At 41.4% G+C, this 26,511-nt stretch overlaps 1 protein-coding gene across 3 annotated transcripts in view; it reads left to right on the top strand.

The window, feature by feature from the left end:
* Window positions 1-1,310: 1,310 nt before the first annotated feature.
* The window catches only part of LOC108274191 (poly [ADP-ribose] polymerase tankyrase-2), a 42,066-nt gene continuing 16,865 nt past the window's right edge, over window positions 1,311-26,511 (top strand). Inside the window, exons 1-18 of one of the 3 annotated variants that reach the window (XM_047159581.2) lie at window positions 1,311-1,828; window positions 3,770-3,994; window positions 5,540-5,635; window positions 5,795-5,831; window positions 5,964-6,039; window positions 8,651-8,745; window positions 8,847-8,913; window positions 9,896-10,082; window positions 10,264-10,385; window positions 11,553-11,644; window positions 15,623-15,701; window positions 15,802-15,973; window positions 17,938-18,014; window positions 18,287-18,432; window positions 18,539-18,704; window positions 20,340-20,559; window positions 22,715-22,824; window positions 25,309-25,497. In XM_047159581.2, coding sequence (XP_047015537.1) covers window positions 1,642-1,828; window positions 3,770-3,994; window positions 5,540-5,635; window positions 5,795-5,831; window positions 5,964-6,039; window positions 8,651-8,745; window positions 8,847-8,913; window positions 9,896-10,082; window positions 10,264-10,385; window positions 11,553-11,644; window positions 15,623-15,701; window positions 15,802-15,973; window positions 17,938-18,014; window positions 18,287-18,432; window positions 18,539-18,704; window positions 20,340-20,559; window positions 22,715-22,824; window positions 25,309-25,497 — 2,343 coding nt within the window. In that variant the 5' untranslated portion in view covers window positions 1,311-1,641. Of the gene's footprint in view, window positions 1,829-3,769; window positions 3,995-5,539; window positions 5,636-5,794; window positions 5,832-5,963; window positions 6,040-8,650; window positions 8,746-8,846; window positions 8,914-9,895; window positions 10,083-10,263; window positions 10,386-11,552; window positions 11,645-15,622; window positions 15,702-15,801; window positions 15,974-17,934; window positions 18,015-18,286; window positions 18,433-18,538; window positions 18,705-20,339; window positions 20,560-22,714; window positions 22,825-25,308; window positions 25,498-26,511 lie in introns of all 3 variants that reach the window. The other 2 variants (XM_017484192.3, XM_017484190.3) reach the window with 2 other exon arrangements.

Here is a 26,511-nt window from a genome sequence, read left to right as displayed (position 1 = left end):
AACATTAAAAGCACTGACAGGTGACGTGAATAACAGTGATTATCTTCTTACAATGGCACCTGTCAAGGTGTGGGATATATTAGGCAGCAAGTGAACATCCAGTTCTCTATGTTGATGTGTTTGAAGGAGTAAACAATGGGCAAGCATGAGGATCTGAGCTACTTCAGAGCATCTCCAAAACAGCAGGTCTTGTCGGGTGTTCTCGGTATTCAATTCAATTATATTTTATTTGTATAGCGCTTTTAACAGTGGACATTGTCTGAAAGCAGCTTTACAGAAACATATAAACACAGGATACAGATATTACATGTGTGAATTTATCCCTATTGAGCAAGCCGATGACGACGGTGGCAAGGAAAAACTCCCTGAGATAATATGAGGAAGAAACCTTGAGAGGAACCAGACTCAGAAGGGAACCCGTCCTCATCTGGGTAACAACGCATAGTGTGAAAGTAAAAGAAAGTTCATTAGGGTTTTATTATGAAGTCTGTTTTGTTGAACTACTCCACTGTTCATTAAAGGAGACTTGCATGTGGTAATTGCAGCCCTAAGACCATAGTATTCCCAGCAACCACAACGAAAATGTCCATGTGGAAATTAGGTCCAAAACCGTTTCCCTGTTACTTCAAGCGGTACCATCCTAAGCAATCTCCAGACTGTACTGCTTGGGGTCGTCCTCAGTGGCAGAATGTAGCCTCCAGCTGATGAGCGCTCCATCCAGAGGTAGGGCATCAGGATGGATCAGGCAGGTCCGGAGAGCAGAAAAGGTCAGGATCACTGGCATCTCCATAATATCATGTGTGGCTCGACAAAAGGAGAGAGGGAGAGATTATTAGGTATGTTTACTATCCCGTAATGGATAAGACTGTGTACTTTGCGTAAAAGAAAGTCTATTCATGGTAAGCCTGAATAAACAAATATGTTTTCAGCCTAGACTTAAACACCAGGACGGTGTATTCAGTAGTTCGTACCTACTAAAAGTGGTCCAAGGAAGGAGTTTCAGGTGAACACAGGGTCATGGATGCCCAAGGCTCAGTGATGTACGTGAAGGCTAGCCCGTCTGCTCCGATCCCACAGAAGAGCTACTGTAGGACAAACAGTAAAATGGGGTTGCGTGGAGTGCCCATGCTCACTGACCTCTGTCCACCGCTGGAATAAATAACAAAATAAAACTGTAGGGTGGTCAAGACTTGGGGTCGCAGAAACGTCATGTCCAATTTGGGACAAAGCTTGGGAAACCCAAGAAGAATGGTATTGCGTAACTTCATTGTTAGAGTGTGTTTACATTAGAGGAGGTATAGTATTTGTAGGTAGGTGGCAGCAGCAGCAGCTCATGCCAGGCGTGTTTAGTGTGTGGGTGTGTGGGTGGAAGAGCAGGAAAGGTGGATGAGAGGGACAGCAGAGCGATTCGGTTTGAAATCTCTTCGGTCAGTCATGCACTGAATTGTTATTCGGTGTTTGTGTAGCAGGAGTAGCGCCTCGCCACCGTGTCTCAGCGTTATACTGGAGTGTGAGAGTGCAGCAGTGTATATTGCATAACGACGAATGGACGCTAGCTGTAGCATTTAGCTGAGTAATGAGCGAGCTGAAAGCGGAGGACAAGGCGTAAGGCTGTACTCGGGCTCTGTGGTTGCCGTGCGGATGTCGCTGCGGCGCTGCTCGGCTCGGTCCGGCTCTCCGGCGGTGCTGGAGCCGGCAGCGGGCAGGGAGCTGTTCGAGGCCTGCCGAAGCGGAGAGCTGGAGCGGGTCAAGAAACTGCTCACTGCCGAGAATGTGAACAGCAGAGACACCGCGGGCCGCAAGTCCACCCCGCTGCACTTCGCCGCCGGTCAGTGCAAAAACACAGCATACAAACATTATTAGCATTATTAGTACCATAGGAGCTAACATACAGTGACAAGCCGACATTTAACAACTATGGGAACTTGTTTAATATGTTTATCTATCTGTCTGTCTATCTAATTGAGTTGAGTGATTATGTATGTGATTGAATCTAATTGGTCAGAAAGTGTTGATTTATTTTCTATAACAGCTTGGAAAGTAGTTCCGGCTGCGAGCCGAATTACGGGTTTATATTAATGCGCACGTTCTAATATATGAACGTTTCTATAGTAACTAGAGCTCATAGAGCTCCTGAGTGGCATGACAAGAAAAATGAAAAATCATTGGGCCACAGAAATCAAAGGGGTGACTGATGCTGCATCCCGATTCGCCTACTATCCGTCCTAAATAGTATCTGAGGTTAGAATGAGTGTGTCCGCAAATCGTAGTATATCGAAATGAGTATCTCAAAGGTACCCGGATGGTCTGTTATTTTCCAGGTGTGGATCCGTGGACACGTTTTCGTGGGACGCATTTTAGGGCCTGTTTACACCTGGTCACGTCATGCGTTTTCTCTGATCGGATAGCTATCGGATTTGTTCAAACGGTTCCATTGACACTTTGCTGCATAATGCGTTTCAGTTAAACGGATATGAATCCGATCTTCTGTTCCCATGCAAAAATGCGAATACACGTTTCTGCTGAACTGAAATGGTAGCAACTGTTATTTTGCTCTATTTGGGTTTGCAAATTCAGTCGAAATTAAAACAAAAATGCTTGAAACTAAAATGCTTATTAAAATGTGCAGCAGTTTTTCGCTGTAGGCAGTACTAAACTCTAAAACCCAGCGAGATACCTGGATGAAAGCTTGGTGTCAATGCTGGTGGGAAAATATAGTGCTGGCTTCTGTTACAGAACAAGACTGGCTATCCAGTTTCCGAAAGGTGCGCCGGACCTTCAATTATCTTTGCGTCAGCCTGCAAAGCAATTTAGTGAGGAGGCACACTCCTCATTTCCCACATTTCCGTCAGGCTATACTCGTCGATAAGTTGTTTTTACTTCTGGCGCGGCTAAAGCGAATGACGTACTTCCGTTTGGGAGGAGAAAAGCGCTGATGTATGTGGGTTCAACCAGATGCATTTGGACTTGGCCAGTTTCATCTTGAACGCATCTCAGACCACCTCCTGAAGTATTTGAGCAGTTTACACCAGGTGTTTTCATGATTGGATAGCTATCCGATCAGAGAAAACGCATGACGTGTCCAGGTGTAAACAGGCTCTTTGAGAGGTGTAAATGAAATGTAGCAAAACAAAATCAAGGAAATGGTGAATGAAATTAAATTATATAGTATAAATTCTATCAGGAATTATGAATGAAGAAAAGTTGAAACGCAACGAGGAGTTTGTTTTACGGTGACCAGCGTGCGTAACTGGGCAAGGACGTTCTCTCCCGCTTCCACGTCCCCGTACTTGCACGCTCGTTTGCTGCACACATTTGAAAGCATGTACTTTTTTTCTTCACAAAAAGAGTACATACTTTTAGCGCATAGTATAAGTAGGCCATATTCAATGGCCATATTCTCTCTCGCCCGTGATCTGAGCGATGCTAGGCAGTCTGTGAGATCGATGCATGCAGAAGGGGGAGGATAGCGCTTTCCTCCGAGTGTGTTACGCTGCCCTGTGATGCAGCATGAGCAGCAGCTCGAAGAAAAAAATGAGGGTTTTACACGGTTTAGAAATAACCGTCCGGCATATGTTTGTGATGTTGCCCTTTGCGTTCCTTTACATCACTGTTTTCGATAATTATATATCTCGTTGCAGCATGTGTGAAAGAACTACAAAGGACTTTGTTATTATGAGAGATTAGAACTATTATAAAAGATGGAACTAGTTTACCTTCAGTACTGTAACACGTATACGCTATGCCTCATGTGCTGTCCGGATGTTAGGATTTGGCCGTAGAGATGTAGTGAGCTACCTGCTGCAACATGGAGCTAACGTTTATGCACGGGATGATGGTGGCCTCATCTCGCTCCACAACGCCTGCTCGTTTGGCCATGCTGAGGTAGTCAACCTGCTGCTACAGCACGGAGCAGACCCTAACTCCAGAGACAACTGGAACTACACTCCTCTCCATGAGGCAGCTATCAAGGGCAAGATCGACGTCTGCATCGGTAAAATGTGACTCTATCACTGTAATCAATGCTTCCACGCAACATGTTTAAGACCTAAAGTATGTGGACAAATTTCCTGCCAATTCTGACCCGAGACAGCGCAGATTGTGAATTAATATTATTACATCTTACATACATTATTAATAATAGTCCTGTTATTACAGTATTTTGTCTCCTGACTCAGTAATGTTTCAGGAGTCAGGGGCTGGTTTTTAAAATTCAGTATGAAATAATAGTAATGTTACTTACTCTATAATCTATCATCTATAATCATTGACTGTATCTATTTTGGGGGGAAAAACTTCCCTGTGCATTACATTTTATTTACCTACTGGGATAACGTCATCATTTGTGTCAATACATTTACCTTAAAACTCATTTAAGGTTCATAATTGGATATAAAGGATTACTGTTTTCTTTATTTGTTTTCTTTAATTCTTTTTTCTTGCGATATAAAATCGAGGGTCACCGGTTGTGAAAGTGTCAGACATGTTAATGTACAGTTAAAAATGTTGTGTAAGCTTATGTACGCCTTGCAGAATATGCAAAATGTTAATCCTTTTTTTTTTTTTTTTTTTTTTAAATAAGAGGGATCATAAAAATTGCATTTTGTTTATTTAGTAATACCAACAGATGTTTACATATAGTCCATTCACTGATGCTCAAGAAGACAACACGATACAGTCAAGAGCCAGGGGGGTGTAAACTTTTGAACAGGGTGATCGGTGTAAATTGTTATTATTTTGTCTTCTGGGAAACATATAAATATCATGTATATATCGTTTCTAAAGGGCAGTACTAAATAAATAAATAAAAAGGAAAAGATCTTTAATCTCTCATCCTGTTCTAAAGTTTACACCCCCTGGTTCTTAATGTATCGTGTTGCCTTCTTGAGCATCAGTGAATGTTTGCACTTTTTGTAATAGTCGTGTACGAGTCCCTGAGACGTCCTCAGTGCGAAAAGACGAATCTGAACATCATACAGTCACTGTTGAAAAGGGGTGAAATATGCAGAAGATTCTGGAAAAGAATGTGCAGGACCTGGAGGATTTCTCTGAAGAACAGTGGGCGGTTTAACTGCTCAGGACAAACAGGGGACTCATGAAGAGCTCTCACAGAACATAAACACGGTCGTTGATCATCCAGGTAACGACACACGGGATTAAGAGTCAAGCGTGTGTAAAATGTTAAACTAGTTCATTTGTGTAAATTCAGTTATTATTGTGTCTTGTGGAAAATGTGCAAACATCTCTAATGTGAAATTCTTATTCAGGGCAGAACTAAATAAAAAAACAAAAAATTTTATGATCCCTCATTATTTTTTTTACAATTATTAACATTTTGCATATTGTGCAAGTCATATGTAAACTTATGAGCACAACTGTAAATACATCTTTTGCTATTTTAGGCTTTTTTGTGCGGATGAGCTGCTTCTTTGAGGGTGTTTTGCCTCTGAGCGGACGAGATTGTGTATTTTCAGCCAGTGTTTCCTGCTTGGCCGTGGTCTGAGGCAGTGTTTCTAATGTCCCCGTTGCGTTTTGACAGTTCTGCTGCAGCATGGAGCTGAACCGAGCATCAGAAACACAGACGGGAGGACGGCCCTGGACCTAGCCGAGGCCTCCACTAAGGCAGTCCTGACCGGTGAGTGGATCGTCACTTTGCCGCACACTCTGGCATCACCAGTGTTTTCGGTGTTATTACTTAGGCAATGCCTTCCTAAGTCATAGGACCTAAATACAGTTTCCTCATTCTCACATCTTGCACTTTACACAAGCTAAGCCATTGCCTTTTCTCACACAGGGGAGTACAGAAAAGACGAACTTCTCGAGAGTGCAAGGTACCGTGGCCTCGGCTCGAACGCTTCCTCCAAGCTTTTAGTGATCAATAATCTTTAATGGCGAGTGCAGTAATTACTGTCCCTCCTGACTGTAATGTACTTGACCAGAGTTTTATGTTGCTTCCTCTGCAGGAGTGGAAACGAGGAGAAGCTGATGAGCCTGCTCACTCCTTTGAACGTGAACTGTCACGCCAGTGATGGACGAAAGGTATTTCAAAGCCACGTACATAACTAACAAGGATTTCCTGTTCATTTCAGGTTTTTCAGTAACACGCATAACCCTGTGTGGACACAAGCAAGCAGCAAAGGAAGTATGTGCTTCAAATATGGATAAGGAGGAAACTTGAGACATCTCCTAGGTCAGCCTGATCCGGTGCGGCCTCATGGGCCTTGTTATCTTTAGATAACGTAAAAGGCGCATGAATGATCTAAAGCAGTGGTTCTCAACCAGGGGAGAGATCGGAAGGGGGGTGCAAATTCAAGAAAAAAAACACAGGCATCATTTGGGTATTCTGTGTATTTTATTTCTTTTCAAATAGAATGTGTATGAATGAAAATCTCTGCATTCCCTCTCCCTCTGCATTTTCTTGTTGCTGGGGAGAGGCGGAGCTTAGCCTGCCTTTTATCTATCTGTCAGTGCAGACCAGTGTTGCCAACTTGGGGACTTTTCAGACCCCTTTAGCGAATTTTATTTTGCAAAAAAAAAAAAAAAAGCGCCTAGCAACTTTTTGGACAAACCTTAGTAACTTTCCAAATGTGGTCAGTACTGTCCTGCAAGCGCGAGGTCTTGCTTTCCCGCTGCACTCTCACCTCTCTCTAGGAAACGCCTACTACCGTAACCAGTTTCAGCTCCGATGAAGACCAGAGGCGGGGTTTTTTGTTACAAACCTAGGTAGTTTAGTACAGGAAGTAAATCTGGAATTACTAACGACTCGTTTCAGTTGTTCAGAATCGGCTCCTTCTTTTGGGAGTCAATAACTCCGTTTGTCGTGCGCTTTGATTTTTTAAACTTTGCAGACTTTTTATGTTCACGAATAGCTGTATAACACAATACATGAAAGGTAATATTTGAAAAACCATAATAGGTGCACTTTAAAGTACAAATATACGGTATCTCACAACAGTGAGTACACCCCTCACATGTTTGTAAATATTTGATTATATCTTTTCATGTGACAACACTGAAGAAATGACACTTTGCTACAATGTAAGTAGTGAGTGTACAGCTTGTGTAACAGTGTAAATTTGCTGTCCCCTCAAAATAACTCAACACACAGCCATTAATGTCTAAACCGCTGGCAACAAAAGTGAGTACACCCCTAAGTGAAAATGTCCAAATTGGGCCCAAAGTGTCTATATTTTGTGTGGCACCATTATTTTCCAGCACTGCCTTAACCCTCTTGGGCATGGAGTTCACCAGAGCTTCACAGGTTGTCACTGGAGTCCTCTTCCACTCCTCCATGATGACATCACGGAGCTGGTGGATGTTAGAGACCTTGTACTCCTCCACCTTCCGTTTGAGGATGCTCCACAGATGCTCAATAGGGTGTAGGTCTGGAGACATGTTTGGCCAGTCCATCACCTTCACCCTCAGCTTCTTTAGCAAGGCAGTGGTTGTCTTGGAGGTGTGTTTGGGGTCGTTATCATGCTGGAATACTGCATACTGATCATGCTCTGCTTCAGTATGTCACAGTACATGTTGGCATTCATGGTTCCCTCAATGAACTGTAGCTCCCCAGTGCTCTCAGCACTCATGCAGCCCCAGACCATGACACTCCCACCACCATGCTTGACCGTAGGCAAGACACACTTGTCTTTGTACTCCTCACCTGTTGCCGCCACACACACTTGACACCATCTGAACCAAATAAGTTTATCTTGGTCTCATCAGACCACAGGACATGGTTCCAGTAATCCATGTCCTTAGTCTGCTTGTCTTCAGCAAACTGTTTGCGGGCTTTCTTGTGCATCATCTTTAGAAAAGGCTTCCTTCTGGGACGACAGCCATGCAGACCAATTTGATGCAGTGTGCGGCGTATGGTCTGAGCACTGACAGGCTGACCCCCCACCCCTTCAACCTCTGCAGCAATGCTGGCAGCACTCATACGTCTATTTCCCAAACACAACCTCTGGATATGACGCTGAGCACGTGCACTCAACTTCTTTGGTCGATCATGGCGAGGCCTGTTCTGCGTGGAACCTGTCCTGTTAAACCGCTGTATGGTCTTGGCCACCGTGCTGCAGCTCAGTGTCAGGGTCTTGGCAATCTTCTTATAGCCTAGGCCATCTTTATGTAGTGCAACAATTCTTTATTTCAGATCCTCAGAGAGTTCTTTGCCATGAGGTGCCATGTTGAACTTCCAGTGACCAGTATGAGGGAGTGTGAGAGCGATGACACCAAATTAAACACACCTGCTCCCCATTCACACCTGAGACCTTGTAACACCAACAAGTCACATGACACCGGGGAGGGAAAATGGCTAATTGGGCCCAATTTGGTCATTTTCACTTAGGGGTGTACTCACTTTTGTTGCCAGCGGTTTAGACATTAATGGCTGTGTGTTGAGTTATTTTGAGGGGACAGCAAATGTACACTGTTACACAAGCTGTACACTCACTACTTTACATTGTAGCACAGTGTCATTTCTTCAGTGTCGTCACATGAAAAGATATCATCAATTATTTACAAAAATGTGAGGGTTGTGCTCACTTTTGTGAGATACTGTATGTATAACGTTCAGAATAACAGAATATAAGGCATTTCAATAGATATTTTTACTGATTTATTTTCCAATTATATTGTTTGCGGTTCTTCACAGTCAACCCCCCTGCATCTGGCCGCAGGCTACAATCGGGTGAAGACAGTGCAGTTGTTGTTGCAGCATGGCGCTGACGTCCACGCTAAAGACAAAGGGTACTGCAGTGTGTCTCTTAGAGCCAGTACAGTAATCTAGAGCTGACTCTATAGAGCACCATGATAAAACCACTGTTTCGTTTCCTGTTGTATTTTTCCAGTGATCTGGTGCCTCTCCATAACGCCTGCTCATACGGCCATTACGAGGTCACTGAACTACTCATAAAGGTATGCTTTCACGCAGCAACGAAACACACCAGAGGTCATGTGCAAAAGAAATCGTGAAAGATTTTAAAGGAAAAGAATAGTGAGGTCTACTCCCAAACCCTGTTATTTCATCACTTATCCAAATTGAATGCACTTCTGTCCATTTCTCTTTTCTTTTCCTCAAGCCAGTTGAAATATTCTTAACTAATATAAATATTTAAGACCTTTGGATAGTGATGCACTGAAATGAAAATTCTTGCCTGTACATAAAATTTAGGATGTGCTGGAATTCCATGATCTTTTTTAGTTGTACTTTAATGCTGGTTATGCATTTGTGATTTATTTTATTCATGGCTTGGCGTACTAACAGAAACTTTCCTTAATCCTTCATCTTGTTTTCAAACGATATCTCAAACCCGTAGCGAATGCCTTGAAAAAACATGTTTGCCTTTTATCTCTGTCCGGTCTGGTCCAGTTAGGGACGCACCAATCAATTGTTATCCTGAAATAGTTGCAAAGTTCACATTATGCCAGCGGTTCTTGAACCTTTTGCCAGGGACCCGTTTAACTATAAAAATAAATAAATAAACAATAATTTCCACAGATCCCCCTCAGTATGGATTTATTTCATGAACATGATTAAAATAATATTTGAAGTGTTTTATGTTATAGGTTTCCACTGAGTGAAAACCTTAGGGCCGAATTCACTTCAGTGCTTGGACCCCTATGTTTTATATCGCTGATATATGACTTTCAAATCATGGACCCCGTGGCTATGCTTCACGGACCGCACTTTTTGAACCACTGCATTATTTTCTACCAGTATAGATAAATATAGAAAAACTATTTCTGCATTGCTCTGATAAACTGCCAAAAATGAAGAAGTCTAGGTTATAGAAATGTTACAGTTTTTTGCGTTGCAGTGTTATCATGCATCATCCCTCGTCTTTTATATGAAGTTCCTATCAGCACGTTCATTCTCTCCCACGTGTCTTGCCTTCAGCATGGTGCGTGCGTTAACGCAACGGATCTGTGGCAGTTCACGCCGCTGCACGAGGCGGCTTCCAAGAACCGCGTGGAGGTGTGTTCGCTCCTGCTGAGCCACGGAGCCGACCCCACCTTCCTGAACTGCCACAACAAGAGCGCCATCGACCTGGCGCCTACTGCGCTCCTCAAAGATCGCTTGGCCTGTAAGAGCTAAACGTTGTGCCTTGATTTATTTAACTTTTCAAAATGATTGAAGTGACTTAAGTCTGTTCCTTAAGAAAGTTTGGGATGGAATGATGTTTGATTATTAGATATTATCACCTAAAGCTCAGGAAATGAGCATTGGTGGTAAATGGGCTCTGAGCGTGTCCATGTTTCCTCCAGATGAATTCAGAGGTTACGCACTACTTCAGGCAGCACGTGAGGCCGATCTCTTCCGCCTTAAAAAACACCTCTCGCTGGAGACCATCAACTTCAAACATCCCCAAACTCATGAGACAGCTCTGGTACAGTGCTTTAAAAATTCTTTCACAGGTGCCATTACAGTAGCTGTTTGGGTTTTTTTTATTCCCGTAGCTGTATATCAATATTTATTCATTATTCTCTTGAACTTTTTCAGCGTTTTTTGTGTTACAATTTGGAACTGAAATGGACTTAATTGGGATTATAGACTATATGGTGAAAAGTATGTGGACACCCTACCATCACACCCATATGTGCTTTTTGAACATCCTATTCCAGATGTAATCACTGCTTTGCTGTTATAATAACCCCCACTCTTCTGGGAAGGCTTTTCACTAGATTTTGGAGCGTGGCTGTGGGGATTTGTGCTTGTTCAGCCACGAGAGCATTAGAGAGGTCAGGCACTGATGTTAGGAGAGGAGTCCTGGGGTGCAGTTGGTGTTCCAGTTCATCCCAAAGGTGTTCAGGGGTTTTGAGATCAGGGCTCTGTGCAGGACACTAGAGTTCTTCCACTCCCAACCTTAACACACCATGCCTTCATGCTGGAACAGGTTTGGGACTCTGTAATACTACAGCAAGCATACAAAGACATCCTATATAATTGTGTGCTTCCAAATTTGTGGAAACAGTTTGGGGAAGAACTACATCTGGGTGTGATGGTCAGGTGTTCACATTGAGTGTATTTCACGAGTCTACACAGAATACCTCATAATATAATCGTTTGTCAGGAATGCCCCATATTTCGTTAGAGAGCATACCTAAACAAGCAGCATCCTGAAGATCAAACCTCTGGGGAAGAAAAAAAAAAATAACACAAGTCTTGATCAACCTGCAGAGTGCCATTACATCCATTATTTAAAAAATATGACTTAACCATGGCTCTACCTAGAGGAGACCCTCCACCAACATTCAGTGACCAGCTAAAGAGAAAATCAGTCAGAAAAGCTACGAAGAGGCCAAGGGTAATGCTCAACATGATGCTACCACCACCATGCTTCACTGTGCTGATCATATTCCCAATTAAATCTATTCCAGTTCCAAAATATGGAAAAGCTCGAATGGGTTAAATAAATGCAAGCTCTGTATCTCAAACTGGATATACTTACCTATCCTAGATGCTATGTTTATATATGTCTGTTTCCCAGCCCTTTAGTAAAATTCTTAAGCAAAAAGCAGCAACAATGATGACGCTTCTCTATGATTTCTGGCAGCACTGCGCGTCCGTGTCACCTTATCCTAAGAGGAAGCAAGTGTGCGAGATTCTGCTGAGGAAGGGCGCCAATATAAACGACAAGACAAAAGAGTGAGTCACACACCTTGTGTTACTGCTTGCAGCTTTACGATGTGCTATCCGCACTCATTACCACATATTTTTAGCCAGGCAGATTAAGTGAATAGCTGTTCTGTCGAGTGATGATGTGTTGTTGTTTGTATTATTCATCTCACCTCCTAAAACTAGACTCCCAGGTGTTTTCAGTTTTTTAATTTTTTTATTTTATTGAAGCTAAAAAAAGTTATCCAACAACTATCCCCCATGTGGAAAAACTAATTGCCCCTTAAACTTAAAATCTGGTTATGCCACCTTTAGCAGCAATAACTTCAACCAAACGCTTCTGATAACTAGAGATCAGACTTTCACTTACTTAGGACTAGGATTTACTCTTAAGGCCCTTGCACACTAGAGCTACAACAACTAATCGATAAAGTCGATAATAATCGATTATGAAAATCGTTGTCAACGGATCTCGTTATCGATTATTCGATCTACACGCGGCACGGGGTACATTTACTCTTTACGTTACTTATGTTCTGAAAACACGCATCAGACAGTCAATACATTGTGTCCCAAATGACGTACTATACACTTACACTATGCACTATGTACTCTACCGTCTAGTGTATGAATTTTAGAAGGGTAATATCGTCTCAAATGGAACACGAGCGAGTTTTTTACTAACAGGAAGTATAAGCCACTTCCTAGTCGACGGTGCACGACGTCATACTCGCGTAATGTGATGCTGCTCGCTTTAGCAGATACCCAGAGACACAGACAATGACTTTCTTCAGTTTAGTGTTTATATATTTAGATATAAACTTGGTTTATATTATATAATAGTATTTATGCATTATTTTTATGGATGCACAAATAGCACAGAATTAAACTACAGTCCTTAAGTGAATAATATATATTCTGGTGTGTGTGTGTGTGTGTGTGTGTGCATTGGGTTCTTTTCAGTCTTATATAATTGGACAATCAAGTTTTAGTCTGAAGTTTATATTTGTAACATTCAGTTTGTGGATATTATTTTAAATAAACGAAAAAATGGTACTCTGATTAATCGAGAAAAAATAATCGGCCAACTAATCGATTATGAAAATAGTCGTTATTTGCAGCCCTTCGGCTAATTTACGCCTGCACGATACTTGGCGCTGACCGAGAATGCATTTTACGCCTGCGCAATAGTTGGCGCAACCCACTGTTCAGCTGATCGGCCTATCGTCTTTGATGACTGAGAAGAAGAATCACTTAAATGTTGGCGTGTAGCAGCAAAAGGCACACAAACTGTTAAGAAGCACAGAAAAAATGAGCTTCTAGAGGACGACAGCAGTGATTGCACATTTGCTGGGAAATCAGCCATCCACTGAGGCACGGACACTTTTAAACTCCCCTGCTGGGCAAGTTAATTGGCAGAATGAACATGTTCGCAATGGACTGGGGGTAATTAGCCTACCCAATTTTCTTTTAATGTCTGCAATTACAGCTGCACTTTACTGTTTAAACTTGACTTTTAGCATTATTCATTTGTCTTCCTTTGTGTATTCCACAAACCCTTGGCCATTAGCATCCCCTTACTCAAGTACCAATCTTTACTTTCAATACTGTACTAGCAAACATCTTTGAAAAAGGCTTGTGTTTGTGTATTAGCGTCTGCTTATCCTAAAGTACAAATTTTCCTATAGAATGTGAAATGGTGTCTGGTGTGGGTGTTCGGTGGTAGGACACAGGAAATTGTCGAGCAAATGGAGGACGGTCTGGATGTCCATACGCAACTTCATGTAAAACCTGATGAAAATGCATACTAATGTCAGCTTCCCTGCATTGCTCTCTGCGTTCCTCTTTTTCTTTTAGTGGAACCCCCAGAAGTACAGAAGCTTTGTTCACTCTCACTGCCATCTTCCACATCACCACCACACTCCTCAGTATTGCTGTGAACACTGTGTAAAATACACGAACTAGTTACAGCCATGCATCGTGAATGACCATGGCACTCCATAAGTTATCTATGCTATGTTTTGAAAACCCGAGTGCTTGTGTTTCGTATACAGGTTTCAGTGTAGTACTAAGCGCGTTTGTTGTTCAATGTCATGTCAATGTTATACAATTCGCGCATATTGTACATTAGTACCATTGTTTATGCCTACGTGGTTCTGTAGAAGTAGCAAGGAACTCCATCATCTTCATAAATTTCCATGGTTTCTTCTTTTTTAGGCAGCCTGCCCACTACGACACTCATCCTGAGCTTCTTTTTTTTTTCCTCGTGTACGTATCTCGTAGGTTTTTCCATTTGGGTTTAACCTTGTCCGCTGCACAACATACAACAGTAAATTAAGATAAATAAAGTTTGGTACTACACCAGAAATGCAAACTATCTATAATGCTTACAACTTTAATAACATATTAAACTTACCATCAATTTCCATTTTCTCACCAATTCCTTGCCACAGAACGTCCTTTTTTTTTAGTCGCTGTGGCTCTTCTCTCTTCCTGAATACTTTTCTTCGGTCTTTAAACTGGTTTTCAAAACAGCTTTCTGTGCTATAGCGCCAAGAATCTCGTCCTTTTGTGCAACAGCAATGATTGCGGGCAAGTGATCTAAAGCTCAAATTGAATTGGATGGCGCGTTTCTTCATTGAGCGACAGGGTAAAAATTTATACACTGGTCGAAAAAATTAAATCTCGCTTTGTCGTGACGTAATTGATCGCTTGAATAGCTCCATAGGGATCTGTTGTTTCTATTCAAGAGCATCATGACGTTGTACATTCGAGTCGCTTAATCGCGCTCAGTGTGAAAGGCCCTTTATGTTTTGGATCATTGTCTTGCTGCATAATCCAGTTGCGCTTGAGTTTCAGCTTATGGACTGAAGACTGGACATTCTCCTTTAGGATTTTCTGGTTGAGAGCAGAATTCATGTTTCACTCAATTATTGCAAGTTGCCCAGGCCCTAAAGCAGCAAAGCATCCCCACACCATCACACTGCCACCACCATGCTTGACTGTAGGTATGATGTTCTTTCTGTGGAATTCTGTGTTTGGTTTACACCAGATGTAACGGGACTCCTGTCTTCCAAACAGTTCCACTTTCGACTCATCAATCACAGGACATTCTCCCAAAAGGTTTGAGGATCATTAAGGTGTGTTTTGACGAAATTCAGGCGCACATTAATGTTCTACTGGGTTAGCAGTGGTTTTCACCTCACCACTCTTCCATTGATGCCATTTTTTGCCCAGTGTCTTTCTGATAGTGGAGTCATGAACAGTGGCCTTTATTGATGCAAGAAAGGCCTGTAGGTTCTTTGATGTTGTCCTTGGCTCTTTTGTGACTTCCTTTGCTGTGCTCCTGGAGGAATTTTGGAAGGTCGGCCACTTCTGGGAAGGTTCACTACTGTGCTGAGTTTTTCCATTTGGAGATAACGGCTCTCACCGTAGTCCTTGGGCAGCCCAGAGTCTTTGAAATAGCTTTGTAACCCTTCCCAGACTGATGTATTTCAATCACCTTCTTCCTCATCGTTTCTGGAATTTCTTTCAGTTTTAGTACAGGTTGTTACTGGGTAAGACTTTTTCATGTTGATGAAAAAAGTTGATGAAAAAGTTCTATTTAAGTGTTGATTTGATTGAACAGGGTTTGCAGTAATCAGACCTGATTGCGTCTAGTCCAGCTGACTATGGGGGCCAATACATTTTCACACAGGCCCAGGTACTTGCCTTTGTTTTATCTTAGATTTTGTTTTCATTTCTGAAACTGTAACACACAAGAAATCATATTATATTAAACATATTATAATTAGTGGAATAACGAAATTCTAACACTTCTTCACTGGATAACTTGCAGCACCTTCGGTAGAGCAAAACAAAGCCAGAATAAAATCTAATAAGAGTCTAATTGGAAAAGGGATAACAGACTTTCCTATTGGCTGTTGTTAAACTGCAGTCTGGTATCTAGCCGAGTGAAAAATTTCACTTCCGAAAATACCCATCTGCCTCGTTAACACTTCTGTTCAGCCTCCTGACGCCGCTGCATCTCGCTGCTGAGAAGTCACACAATGACATCATTGAACTGTTAGTGAAGCATGAAGCCAAGGTAAGTTATCACACTTCCCTCACCCACGTCGCTGTTTATATTGAAAACAGATGTCAAAGTGGGAAAGCTGAGCTCGGCGTGTGTTGCTGCTCATGTTCAGGTCAATGTGGTGGACAATCAGGGGCAGACGCCGCTGCACAGGGCCGCTCAGTGCGGACATCTGCAGAGCTGCAGGCTGCTAATGAGCGCTGGCTCGGACCCGCTCATCACCTCACTGCAGGGCTTCACACCCTCCCAGCTCTCCAACGACTCTATCCAGGACATATTGCAGGGTGAGCAAGCTTACTAGCGGCTTTATATTAACTAATCTGCTAAGCATTAGTCTTTAAAGAACCCTCAGTAAACTGTTGGTATTCTTCACAGCTCTGTCACCTTGTTGTTGTTGTTGTCTTCCTTGACCGACCCATTTGGTGTCTGTTGCTCAGTAAACCATTGGTTTCTTTCTTTTTCAGGACATTCCAAATTGTTGTATTGGCTATGCCCAATGTTTGTGCAATGCCTCTGATTGATTTTCCCTCTTCTTTTTCTCAGCTTCAAAATGGCTTACTTTTCTCCCATAGACAGCTCTCTGGTCTCCATGTTGGTTTATCCTTTTAAACAAACTAATGCAGTCTTGACAGGTGAAACTGAAGGATAAAACCAAGAGTAGATTTTCAGAGTTATTTATTGTTTAAACCAGAGGTTCTCAATCCTTTGTAACTAACACCCGGCTCCCCTGTCATGTGTCACGCCCCCCCATAATGGAGGACACCAGGCATAATGATGATCTATTCTATATGAAATCTATCTATACATAACCTAATCTATAATCTGTTTTGATAGATACAGTACGTTTACATGGACAACAATAATCCACTCTTAACCCGATTAAGACAATACTCTGATTAAGAAACTACCATGTAAAAAGCAATTTTTAATTACCTTAATCCGATTAAGGTCATACTCGAAGTAAACACAAATCGAATTAAGACAGGTGGAGTACTGCTGTTTTAGTCGCACTATCGACGTGTATCACAGACATGTACACACCTTAATCACATTATTAACGACGTGTGAGAGTTTTCACCGCATTTTGCAACAGGACACGATCACACATGGCAGTGCTCAACCATTTCACGTCAAACAAGAGAGCACGGCTGCGTCCCAAACCACGTACTTACCTACTGTGGGCCTGTAGTAGACGAAATACATGTATCTCGGTTACTATATAGACGGTAAGTACGCGGTTTGGGACGCAGCCCACGGTTTCAGCAATTGTCTATTTGCATGTACAGCATGACAAATAATTGACTGCACTTAAAGCGTTCGTAAAAAATTTAAATAAAAACATCTAGAACTGTATACGGTACCATAACGAAGACGAACTGTATGTTGATGCGTGAAATTCTGGAGGGACGTCGGACGGCGTGACGTGGGGACGTAATAACGTGTGCTGTTAATCGATCTATGTTCTATAACATGTAAAACGGGAATATGACAGGAGTATTCTAAAAGCGACTCATGTAAACACCTTAATCCCAATATTGTCTTATTCAGAATAAGGTCAGTAATTAGATTACTGCTGTCCATGTAAAATGGATAGATAGGTAGGTAGGTAGGTAGGTTGGCTTTTTGCTTTTGTTTTTTTTTTGTACTTTTTTAATTACTTTTCAAAATTTTTATGATTTTTAAAAATAACTTTTATGACTTTCATAAAACTATATAACAGACAGGTATGAACATGAATTATCTATAACTACTTTGAACAAGAGAACTATGTTAATAGTTCCCAAATGTTAAGTACAGAAATGAAGCCCTCTCTGTGTGTGTTTTTTTTTTCTTGAAAAGAATTTGCACCCCCGTGTTGAGAACCACCGGTTTAAACAACGGGACACATCTTGGTTACAAGAAACACCTGTCAGTCCCATGGTCCTTTATTTCTGCTCGCCTACAGATTGGGTGGTCTGATACAAAACTTGCTATGTTCTATGTCGTTTAACACATCTGTTTATAAATCCCGGGAAATAAAAGCTGAAATTCTAAACTCTCTTCTCATATTCATCTTTTGCTCTCAAACCCGAACGTCTTCAGTCTGTAGCAAAAACAATTAAATTGGCCTTGCCATTCCAATATTTTCGGAGGAGACTGTACATAAGCACGTGTAAATACATTCCGCTTCATACAAAAATGCTGAGCTTTGTGGAAGAGTGAGGTGCTGATGTTTTGTGTGAGCAGCTTGTCTTCTCTCCACTAGAAGGAGTGCTGGCAGGGAATTTGGACACAGACAGGCAGCTCCTGGAGGCCTCCAAGTCAGGAGACCTGGAGACTGTGAAGGTAAACAGAGTGATTATTTACTCCACTGAGCACACCCTCCGTGATCAGCGACCTTCCTTAAACCGTCAAAGTTACCAACATCTCTCAGATATAAATAACATAATCGTCATCCAGCGATCTAACAGCCGTCCTGATGGCAGGCGTGTGTCCATACGTGAAAATGCATTTTTAGTCTTCCGCTTGGAGTAAACATTTAAGAACGTTTTGAATGGAATGTGCATGCTACGAAGGAAATTGGAAATAACGTTGTTGATCAATGTGTGCCGCTGCAGAAGATGTGCACGCTACAGAACGTGAACTGCAGGGACGCAGAGGGACGTCAGTCCACACCGCTGCACTTTGCAGCTGGATACAACCGCGTGGCAGTGGTGGAGTACCTGCTGCAGCACGGTGCTGACGTACACGCTAAAGACAAAGGGTGCAAACAGACTCCTTTCCCGTCATTCACATTACGTGTATTTGTTTGTCTTCTAGGAAGACCCTGATTTACAATTGGTAGGTTTTTGGTTTTAATCTCGCTTTAGAGGCCTGGTTCCGTTACATAACGCGTGCTCATACGGACACTACGAGGTGGCAGAGCTGCTGGTGATACACGGTGCTGTGATTAACGTGGCCGACCTGTGGAAGTTTACGCCGTTGCACGAGGCTGCTGCAAAGGGCAAGTACGAAATCTGCAAACTACTGCTTCAGGTAAGAACTTACTTACCTTACTAATAACACACACTTAACACTCATTTGAACACAGTAACATGTTACTTTATTCTGTAAATGATATTACATTTATTACAGATATACTTTATTCTGTACATTTCTATACAATTACATGTTATAACCACATTACAGTTACATCTCATAAAAAAACACAATTACTTTAGTTTCTAAATATAGTTGTTGTTGCGCTTCCTTTCTATTGCGCGCTGTTTGATTGACGTGCATGCGTGGACTCGCGCTCATTCAGTGAAGTTTAACGGAGACTCGTCGTCAGGACGAGGCTTTCTGTAAAATGGAAATACTGGCGTGATTTTCTAACATTTACAGATAAGGATATAAACACAAAAATGTCATTTCTGTGCTGAAGAAAACACGTCTGGAACACGTTAAATAGCACACGCATCTATCGCAGCATCTGACACGAGAAGCCACGTTAATGCAATTACGAGTTTGTTCGAAGCGTTTAATATAAAGCATTCTCATGTTTCGGACAACCTGGATCGTGCCCTTTTCCTACAGCAGCTCAGTTGTAACCTCCGCTGTTTTTCAGATGCGTTTTATAGAGGGTATGCACGTGACGTCACGGTTGCAGTCACGCCCACTGATTGGCAAAAAGACTGAGCGGCAGCATTAGTGTACAGCGTGAATTCCGTGAAAATACAGAAAAAAACGCATCTAAAATGGGGAAAAAGCTGTTGTGAGATCGACTGTGTTAACATATTCAACAAGAATTCTGAGCTAATTTTTTACAGAGTGCCAAAAAACCATTCAGCCCTTTTTTTACCAAGTCGAGCAGTGTAAGTGTAAGTTCTTTTGGCACGTGGTGTTCATGTTATACAATGATGAATCATTTGCTACATATTGCTTTTTAAATGCTGCCTATTTACACTGATGAATAACGGGGGCTCATTCGTTCTCGGAATGTGTTTTACCTTCACGAATATATATCGTTATTAAGTGGAAGCAGTGTTAGCTACAAATAAACTAGGACTCGCTAGCTTACGGGTTACCAGATGAAGTTATATAATAAAATAAACCAGAGTGTTTATTGGTGTTCTTGTCACTTTAATTTCTCCAACAAATCCCGCCATGAAGTAGGACCAAGCGTCAAGGCTTTTGTATGCATTCAGGCTTCAGGTACATATAAATGTGGGGAAAACCGATTTCTGGCCACATGCCAATGTCCATGGACCAAAGGTTCTGGGACAAGTTGTAAGCGTCACTGTCGAGTCTAACTGCCTTTAATTTAAGCTGCCATTAAATCCAGCCATTTTGCTAGATATTTTGCCACACCGTACGGCCAAGGGGGCGTGTTCTGGCGGGGAAGTGATGTCAATAAAAACCCTCTATTCATAGAAATGCGTTTTTTCACCGTTGTGAAGTGACGTCACTGACGGGGGTGAACCACAGTGACGTCACAGACCCAACTAATCCATGATGAAATTCGTTGACGATTATTTTAATTATCGATTAGTTGTTGCAGCCCTACACACAACTGTGATAAATGAGGCCTAATGTTGTTATACTGTTGTTGAGTAACATTAATGGTGGGTAAATAGTGGTATTTTTACACTCCAACTAAAATATAATGCCACCTTCTGTCTGTATCTCCAGCATGGCGCAGATCCCACCAAGAAGAATCGTGATGGGAACACACCTCTGGACCTGGTGAAGGAGGGGGACACAGACATCCAAGATCTGTTGAGGGGAGACACGGCACTGCTGGATGCTGCCAAGAAAGGCTGTCTGAGCCGGGTGAAAAAGCTTTGTAGCCCAGGGAATGTCAACTGCAGGGACACACATGGACGCCACTCCACACCGCTCCATCTGGCAGGTTAGAGCACGTGACGGGGTTGTACAGTTAACACATACCTATACACACCGTCAGTACTAGCTGATCTAGCCTAATTTACATATAAGATCGTTAATTTTGTCACCACTTAGTGCTGCTCCACAGAAAGTGTGGATTTTAAAATAGCTAATAAATAGATATTGGTGGTGTTCCTGTTACACAGTTTGTTTTGTATCTGAACAACACTTAAAATGAGCTGTAAGCATAGCAGATGAATGCTTGGTCAGCTTGTCCTTCGAACCATAGGCACATTTTCTTTACAGGAGAGCTCATTGAATTAACAAAAATATTTGCATTATTTTTGAATATTTTGGACAACTTAAATGTCGAATTGAAAGCATGATATCATGGCCTTGAGTTCTTCAGTGTCTTGTGACTTTACATTATGTTTTGCGCAAATGACTATTGGAACATAATGTAATAAAAACACAAAACAACAGTATGCGAAATAATAGGATGTGCTGGATTAAGTATTGTTTTTATAAACATCTGAATAACTAGGGTTGAAGCAATGTTGGCAAATGAAACCAACTTTGTGAGTGATTGTTGTAGGACTATTCATACAGCAGCAGATCAGTCATAACATGGGCCATCGAGGCATGGACTCCAGATCTCTGAAGGTGTGCTGTGGTATCTGACACCAAGATGTTAGCACCAGATCCTTTAAGTCCTTGTAAGTTGTAAAGTGGGGCCTCTATGGATCGGACTCAGTTGTCCAGTACATCCCACAGACGCTCGATCGATTAAGATCTGGGGAATGTTGAGGCCGAGTCGATGGCATGAACTCTTTGTCATGTTCTTTAAATTGTTCCTGAACATTTTTTACAGTGTGCAGGGCCTGCTGAAAAAGGCCACTGCCATTAGAGAATACCGTTGCCATGATGGTGTGTACTTGCTCTGCAACAGTGTTTAGGTAGGTAGTATGTGTCAAAGCAACACCCACATGAATGCCAGGACCCAAGGTTTCCTGGCAGAACATTGCCTAGATCATCACACTGTCTCCGTCAGCTTGCCTTCTTCCCATAGTGCATCCTTGGGATCCCTTCCCATCCCTTTCTATAGTGCATCCTTCTTCTCATAGTGCATCTCCTCCCCAGGTAAGTGACGCACACACACCCGGCCGTCCACATGATGTAAAAGAAAACGTGATTCATAAGACCAGGCCAGCATCTTCCGTTGCTCCATGGTCCAGTTCTGATGCTCACATGCCCATTGAAGGTGCTTTCAGCAGTGGACTGGGATCAGCATGGGCGCTCTGACTGGTCTGTAGCTACGCAACCTCATATGCAGCAAGCTGCACTACACTGTGTGTTCTGACTCCTTTCTATCATAGCCAGCATGAACCTTTTCAGCAATTTGTGCTGCAGTAGCTCCTCTGTGGGATATGACCAGACAGGTTAGCCTTCACTTCCAACGCACATCAATGAGCCTTGGGCACCCATGAGCCTGTCACCGGTTCAACGGTTGTCCTTCTTTGGACCACTTTTGTTAGGTACTAACCACGGGATACCTTTAACACCCCACAAGACCGTCTAGCCATCACAATTTCACCTGTCAGTGGTCTTTTTACTGAAATTTTTTTTAAAACTGTCTCTCTTTATGTTTTATTACATCGTATTACAATTGACAGCAAAGAAATAAAAACACTATTTCCTTCTTCAGTCTGCATTTTCTATCCCTGATATTTTTTGAGTTTTAAACACAAGTGTGTGTGTCTAGAAAAACCTGTCTCTGATGCAAGGGAACCATGAAAGTGTGAACTACATGTAGGTAATTTGCATAATCTGAACGGGGAGCCTAGAACATTTGCTTAAGTAGGTGCGTAACCCATCTCTGGATATGTGAAACTTTCCTCATGTAGATATTGATACAACTTTTGGACTTTTTGGACACCAAGTTTGAATATGGCCACAAGTCTTTACTCTATTGATTTTATAGTATGTAGACTATAGTTTATATACTGCGCTTATATTCAAGCACATAACTAGTTATCAATTATAACACTAGGTTTTTTTCCCCCACAACATAATGTTATGTAACTAGTAGCCAGTTTAGTAGAACAGGGTTCTCTACAATCTGCATTCACAGTCCAGCTAAACGAGGTTTATGATTTGACATTTGGTTTGTTGTTTGACAGCTGGTTATAATAACCTGGAGGTGGCGGAGTATTTGCTGCAGCATGGCGCAGAGGTGAACTCGCAGGACAAAGGAGGTCTTATTCCTTTACATAATGCTGCTTCCTATGGGGTAAGTCTCAAACAGACTTTAAGACTGCTGCCCGTAGGCCATGCCTTTTCTTATTACCGCAGACCTGACAACTTTTACACGTTTTGTGCACAAACAGTTTGACAGTTGCGTAGGTGTTTTGAACTCTGTTATTAACTGACCCCTTGGAAGCCCCGTCCTCTCCAAATCACATTAGAAATAATCTTGAGTTTATTTACTTGCATATGTGCACACTAGAGTTTTGTACCTTAGACAAGTGATCTGTTAATGGACTAAATATACAAAAATACACTGCGTTAAATATGGATACACTGTCCAAGCATTCATCTACTACGTTTACTGCTCATTTTATGTATACGTTTTTCATAATTTTGTTCATAAAATGCAGTCCTCAAAATTAAGATACTTAATAAGACATATATATATATATATATATATATATATATATATATATATATATATACACACACACACATATAAAAGATGTATATTAAGTGGGGGAAATAAGTATTGGACATTTTTTTCAGTAAATATATGTCCAATGAGGTTATTCACATGAAATTTTCACCAGACGTCAGTATTAACTCAAGAAATCTGCAAATATAAAGAATTCACAACATTAAAGTCCATAAATGAAATCATGTGTAATAAAGAGGAATGACACATGAACAAAGTATTTATTTATGGATACCTCATTGGAAATATATTTACTGAAATTTTTTTTGACATGTCCAATACTTATTTTCCCCACTGTACATATATATATGTATGTGTGTGTGTGTGTGTGTATATATATATATATATATATATATATATATATATATATATATATATATATATATATATATATATATATATATATATATAAGCACTTGGACAGATAGTTAAGAGCTTTTTTTGGTAGTATATGTTGAGTAGATTTAGCACATACTGCAGTGTTTTAGGTTTAGGTGCTATGAGCAGTGTGCCCTCTTAAAACTTGAAATGAAATCTACACTAATGCCTGCAGGCCAATTATCAATGAAACATGTCTGCTTGGTAAAAGCAAAAATACAAACAAACAGCTTTTAAACACAAATACCAGCAGAGCTAATCATACTAATATGCTCATCTCAGCCTGATGTCTACTCGAAATCAAGGGGCCAGAGGTCTATGTATGAATACAGGGTACTTAGCAAGACCGAGCTTTTATGACAGCACTGCGGGTGTCTGATATTGTTAGGAGACGGTGCATGAGCATAAATATTGATTTTCATTTCTCATTAGGACAGTCAGCGTTTTTCGAATTTCCAATTTGGTCATGAACATCTAGAGAATCAAACCCAGCACATATCGTCTTAGGCAGCTTAGTAAACAGACCATGTTTACTAAAGACCAGTTCAAATAGAGTGTAAACAAAACTCTATGAGCCAGCAGTGACTCATGTGCATAGATTTTGTTTTGTTTGAATGAGGTTATCATGTTTGACTTATGCTATAGGCTACCATCTACTGAATTTGTTACGTAATCCTACAGCTGACAGCTGAAAGATAACTTTCAGTCATCCACGATTCAATCTAGCAGCTTGTTTCGAGTGGTTTTAGATGCATCTTTGTTCAGCTGTGGTTAATACAGCAGGTGTGTTTCCGACACCATTAACCAGGTTTGCCAGGTTTTTCATGAAACCTCCCAGCTACAGCCCAAAAACATGAAACTATTTGGCTGTTGGAAAGGGGAGATGCATATTTTTTTCCTTTTTTTAGACTTTGTGTGGAGAAACAAGGCCACCGAGGTGTGCACACATTTCTAATTTCACTCCATAAACCCATATTACATCTTTCCTTTGCGTTTCTTACAATAGAAATGGTTCTTTACATCACAGACACACTGTCTGTGACTACACTTTGCCTTCGTTTTGTGGAAATTTAGTAGATTTCATTCAGATTAGTGCCTATGAAACATGATCTTGGTGGCTGTGTAGTATTTTTAAAGTAGCACTGGGGAAACTGGCAACTCTGTCATTAACTGCCCTGTCTGCTGCGCCTCCTCCAGTGAAAATGTTCATAAAACAAGCATGGGGCAGTATGAATCGTACCCCAATGGGCCTCTTTTAGCACGTGTTGCAGTTTTTGACCACTAGGTGCAATAATAACTCTATGGAGCTAAACGGGGCCGTGAACGTTCTGCCTTGTGATTGTACAAAATCAAGAAATGTGAACAAATCAATGGAACATCAGCTTAAATCTGTCAAATAGCAAAAAAATATATATATATTTTTAATGATTTCAACTTGATTTAAAATGTATAGAGTTGAATTGTCTGATTTCCTAACATTAGAAATAAAGAGGCTAATGTGTGTATGCAGCCAGATTTTGCGATCGCAGTTGTTAGGAGTGATTTACAAAAGATTTTCAGAGGTTTCAAAGGCTCATACTGGACTGAATAAGTAGAGGGTGGGATCGCCAAATCAACAAACTCTATCACGGGCAGGAAACGGGAGCAAGCCGTGTGTTTGGTGTTTCACAGCACGTGGACGTGGCCGCATTGCTCATCAAGTACAACGCATGCGTCAATGCCACTGATAAGTGGGCATTCACGCCGCTGCATGAGGCTGCTCAGAAAGGGAGGACACAGCTGTGTGCTCTGCTGCTTGCACACGGTGCCGATCCTACGCTACGCAACCAGGAAGGCCAGTCGCCGCTGGACCTTGTGACGGTATCCCATTAGTCCCTCTGCTTGCTATGCATCATCACACATGGAAGGGGGTTCTTTATTCTGACCTCTTCACTCATTTTCCATCAGCTGTGATGCTCATTTGTGCCTCAGAGAGTGCTCAGAGTGTGCTGCTTAAAGGTGCAATAAGCATTTTTAAGTCATATGGTAAAGCCAGCTGAAGAATAAAGAATAGGCAGAAGCTAGCTTTGTAGGAAAGACAGAGAATAGGTTTTATACATGGAAAAAGAAAACTAGTGTTGGGCATATACTGAAAGAAAATGAGACACTGGTAAAAATTTGGTTGAAACTTGGCCAACATGTACATGTTTTTCAAACATCTGGGTTTTTCCCAGTTGTTGGATGTGATTAGAGTGTTTGGAAAGTAGCCAGGTTAGCTAACAAACACTAATGAGCTGAAAGGCTTACATTTACCCATGTGTACTCCAAATGACTGCCCTGTATAATTAATGCCCTGGATTAGTTTGATGGATTTGTTGTGTGTGTCCTCAGAAGTTAATACTACACACCCTGTCTCAAATAACATACTCGTGTACTGGATGATTTTTTGAACGCTAATCGTAGTCCATTTCCATTTTAAACAACTAATATGTGAATAAGGGCTGCAACAACCAAATTTGAGAAACAAACACACTGTTTTATTTTATGCTTCGCTCCGATAACAATTTAAATTGGTTGCTGGGGGGAAAAAACGAGTTTGACCATTAAAAAAAAATACAAGAATTTGGAAATTCGTGGAATTAAGTGGATCTTTGACTGTATCTTGATCGAAACTGGACTCATCACTAGTCATCACTAATCACTTGACGTTGCCTTATGATCAGTTTTAAAACTACCATACTTAACCAGTCCCATTAATCTATGACACTGTTACACATAAACTGTTACAACTATACATAAAAAAATGTCAAGATCCTTTTGCATAAAAGAGTATGTAATAAGCAAGGAATAAAATTGACAGGCCGTGCTGTTCTAGGAAAATGATCAAGGCTAGCA

This window comes from Ictalurus punctatus, chromosome 13, assembly GCF_001660625.3.
Source record: "Ictalurus punctatus breed USDA103 chromosome 13, Coco_2.0, whole genome shotgun sequence".
NCBI lineage: Eukaryota > Metazoa > Chordata > Actinopteri > Siluriformes > Ictaluridae > Ictalurus > Ictalurus punctatus.
The sequence above is the reverse complement of the archived record's forward strand: the minus strand, read 5'-3'. Positions and strand labels throughout refer to the sequence as shown.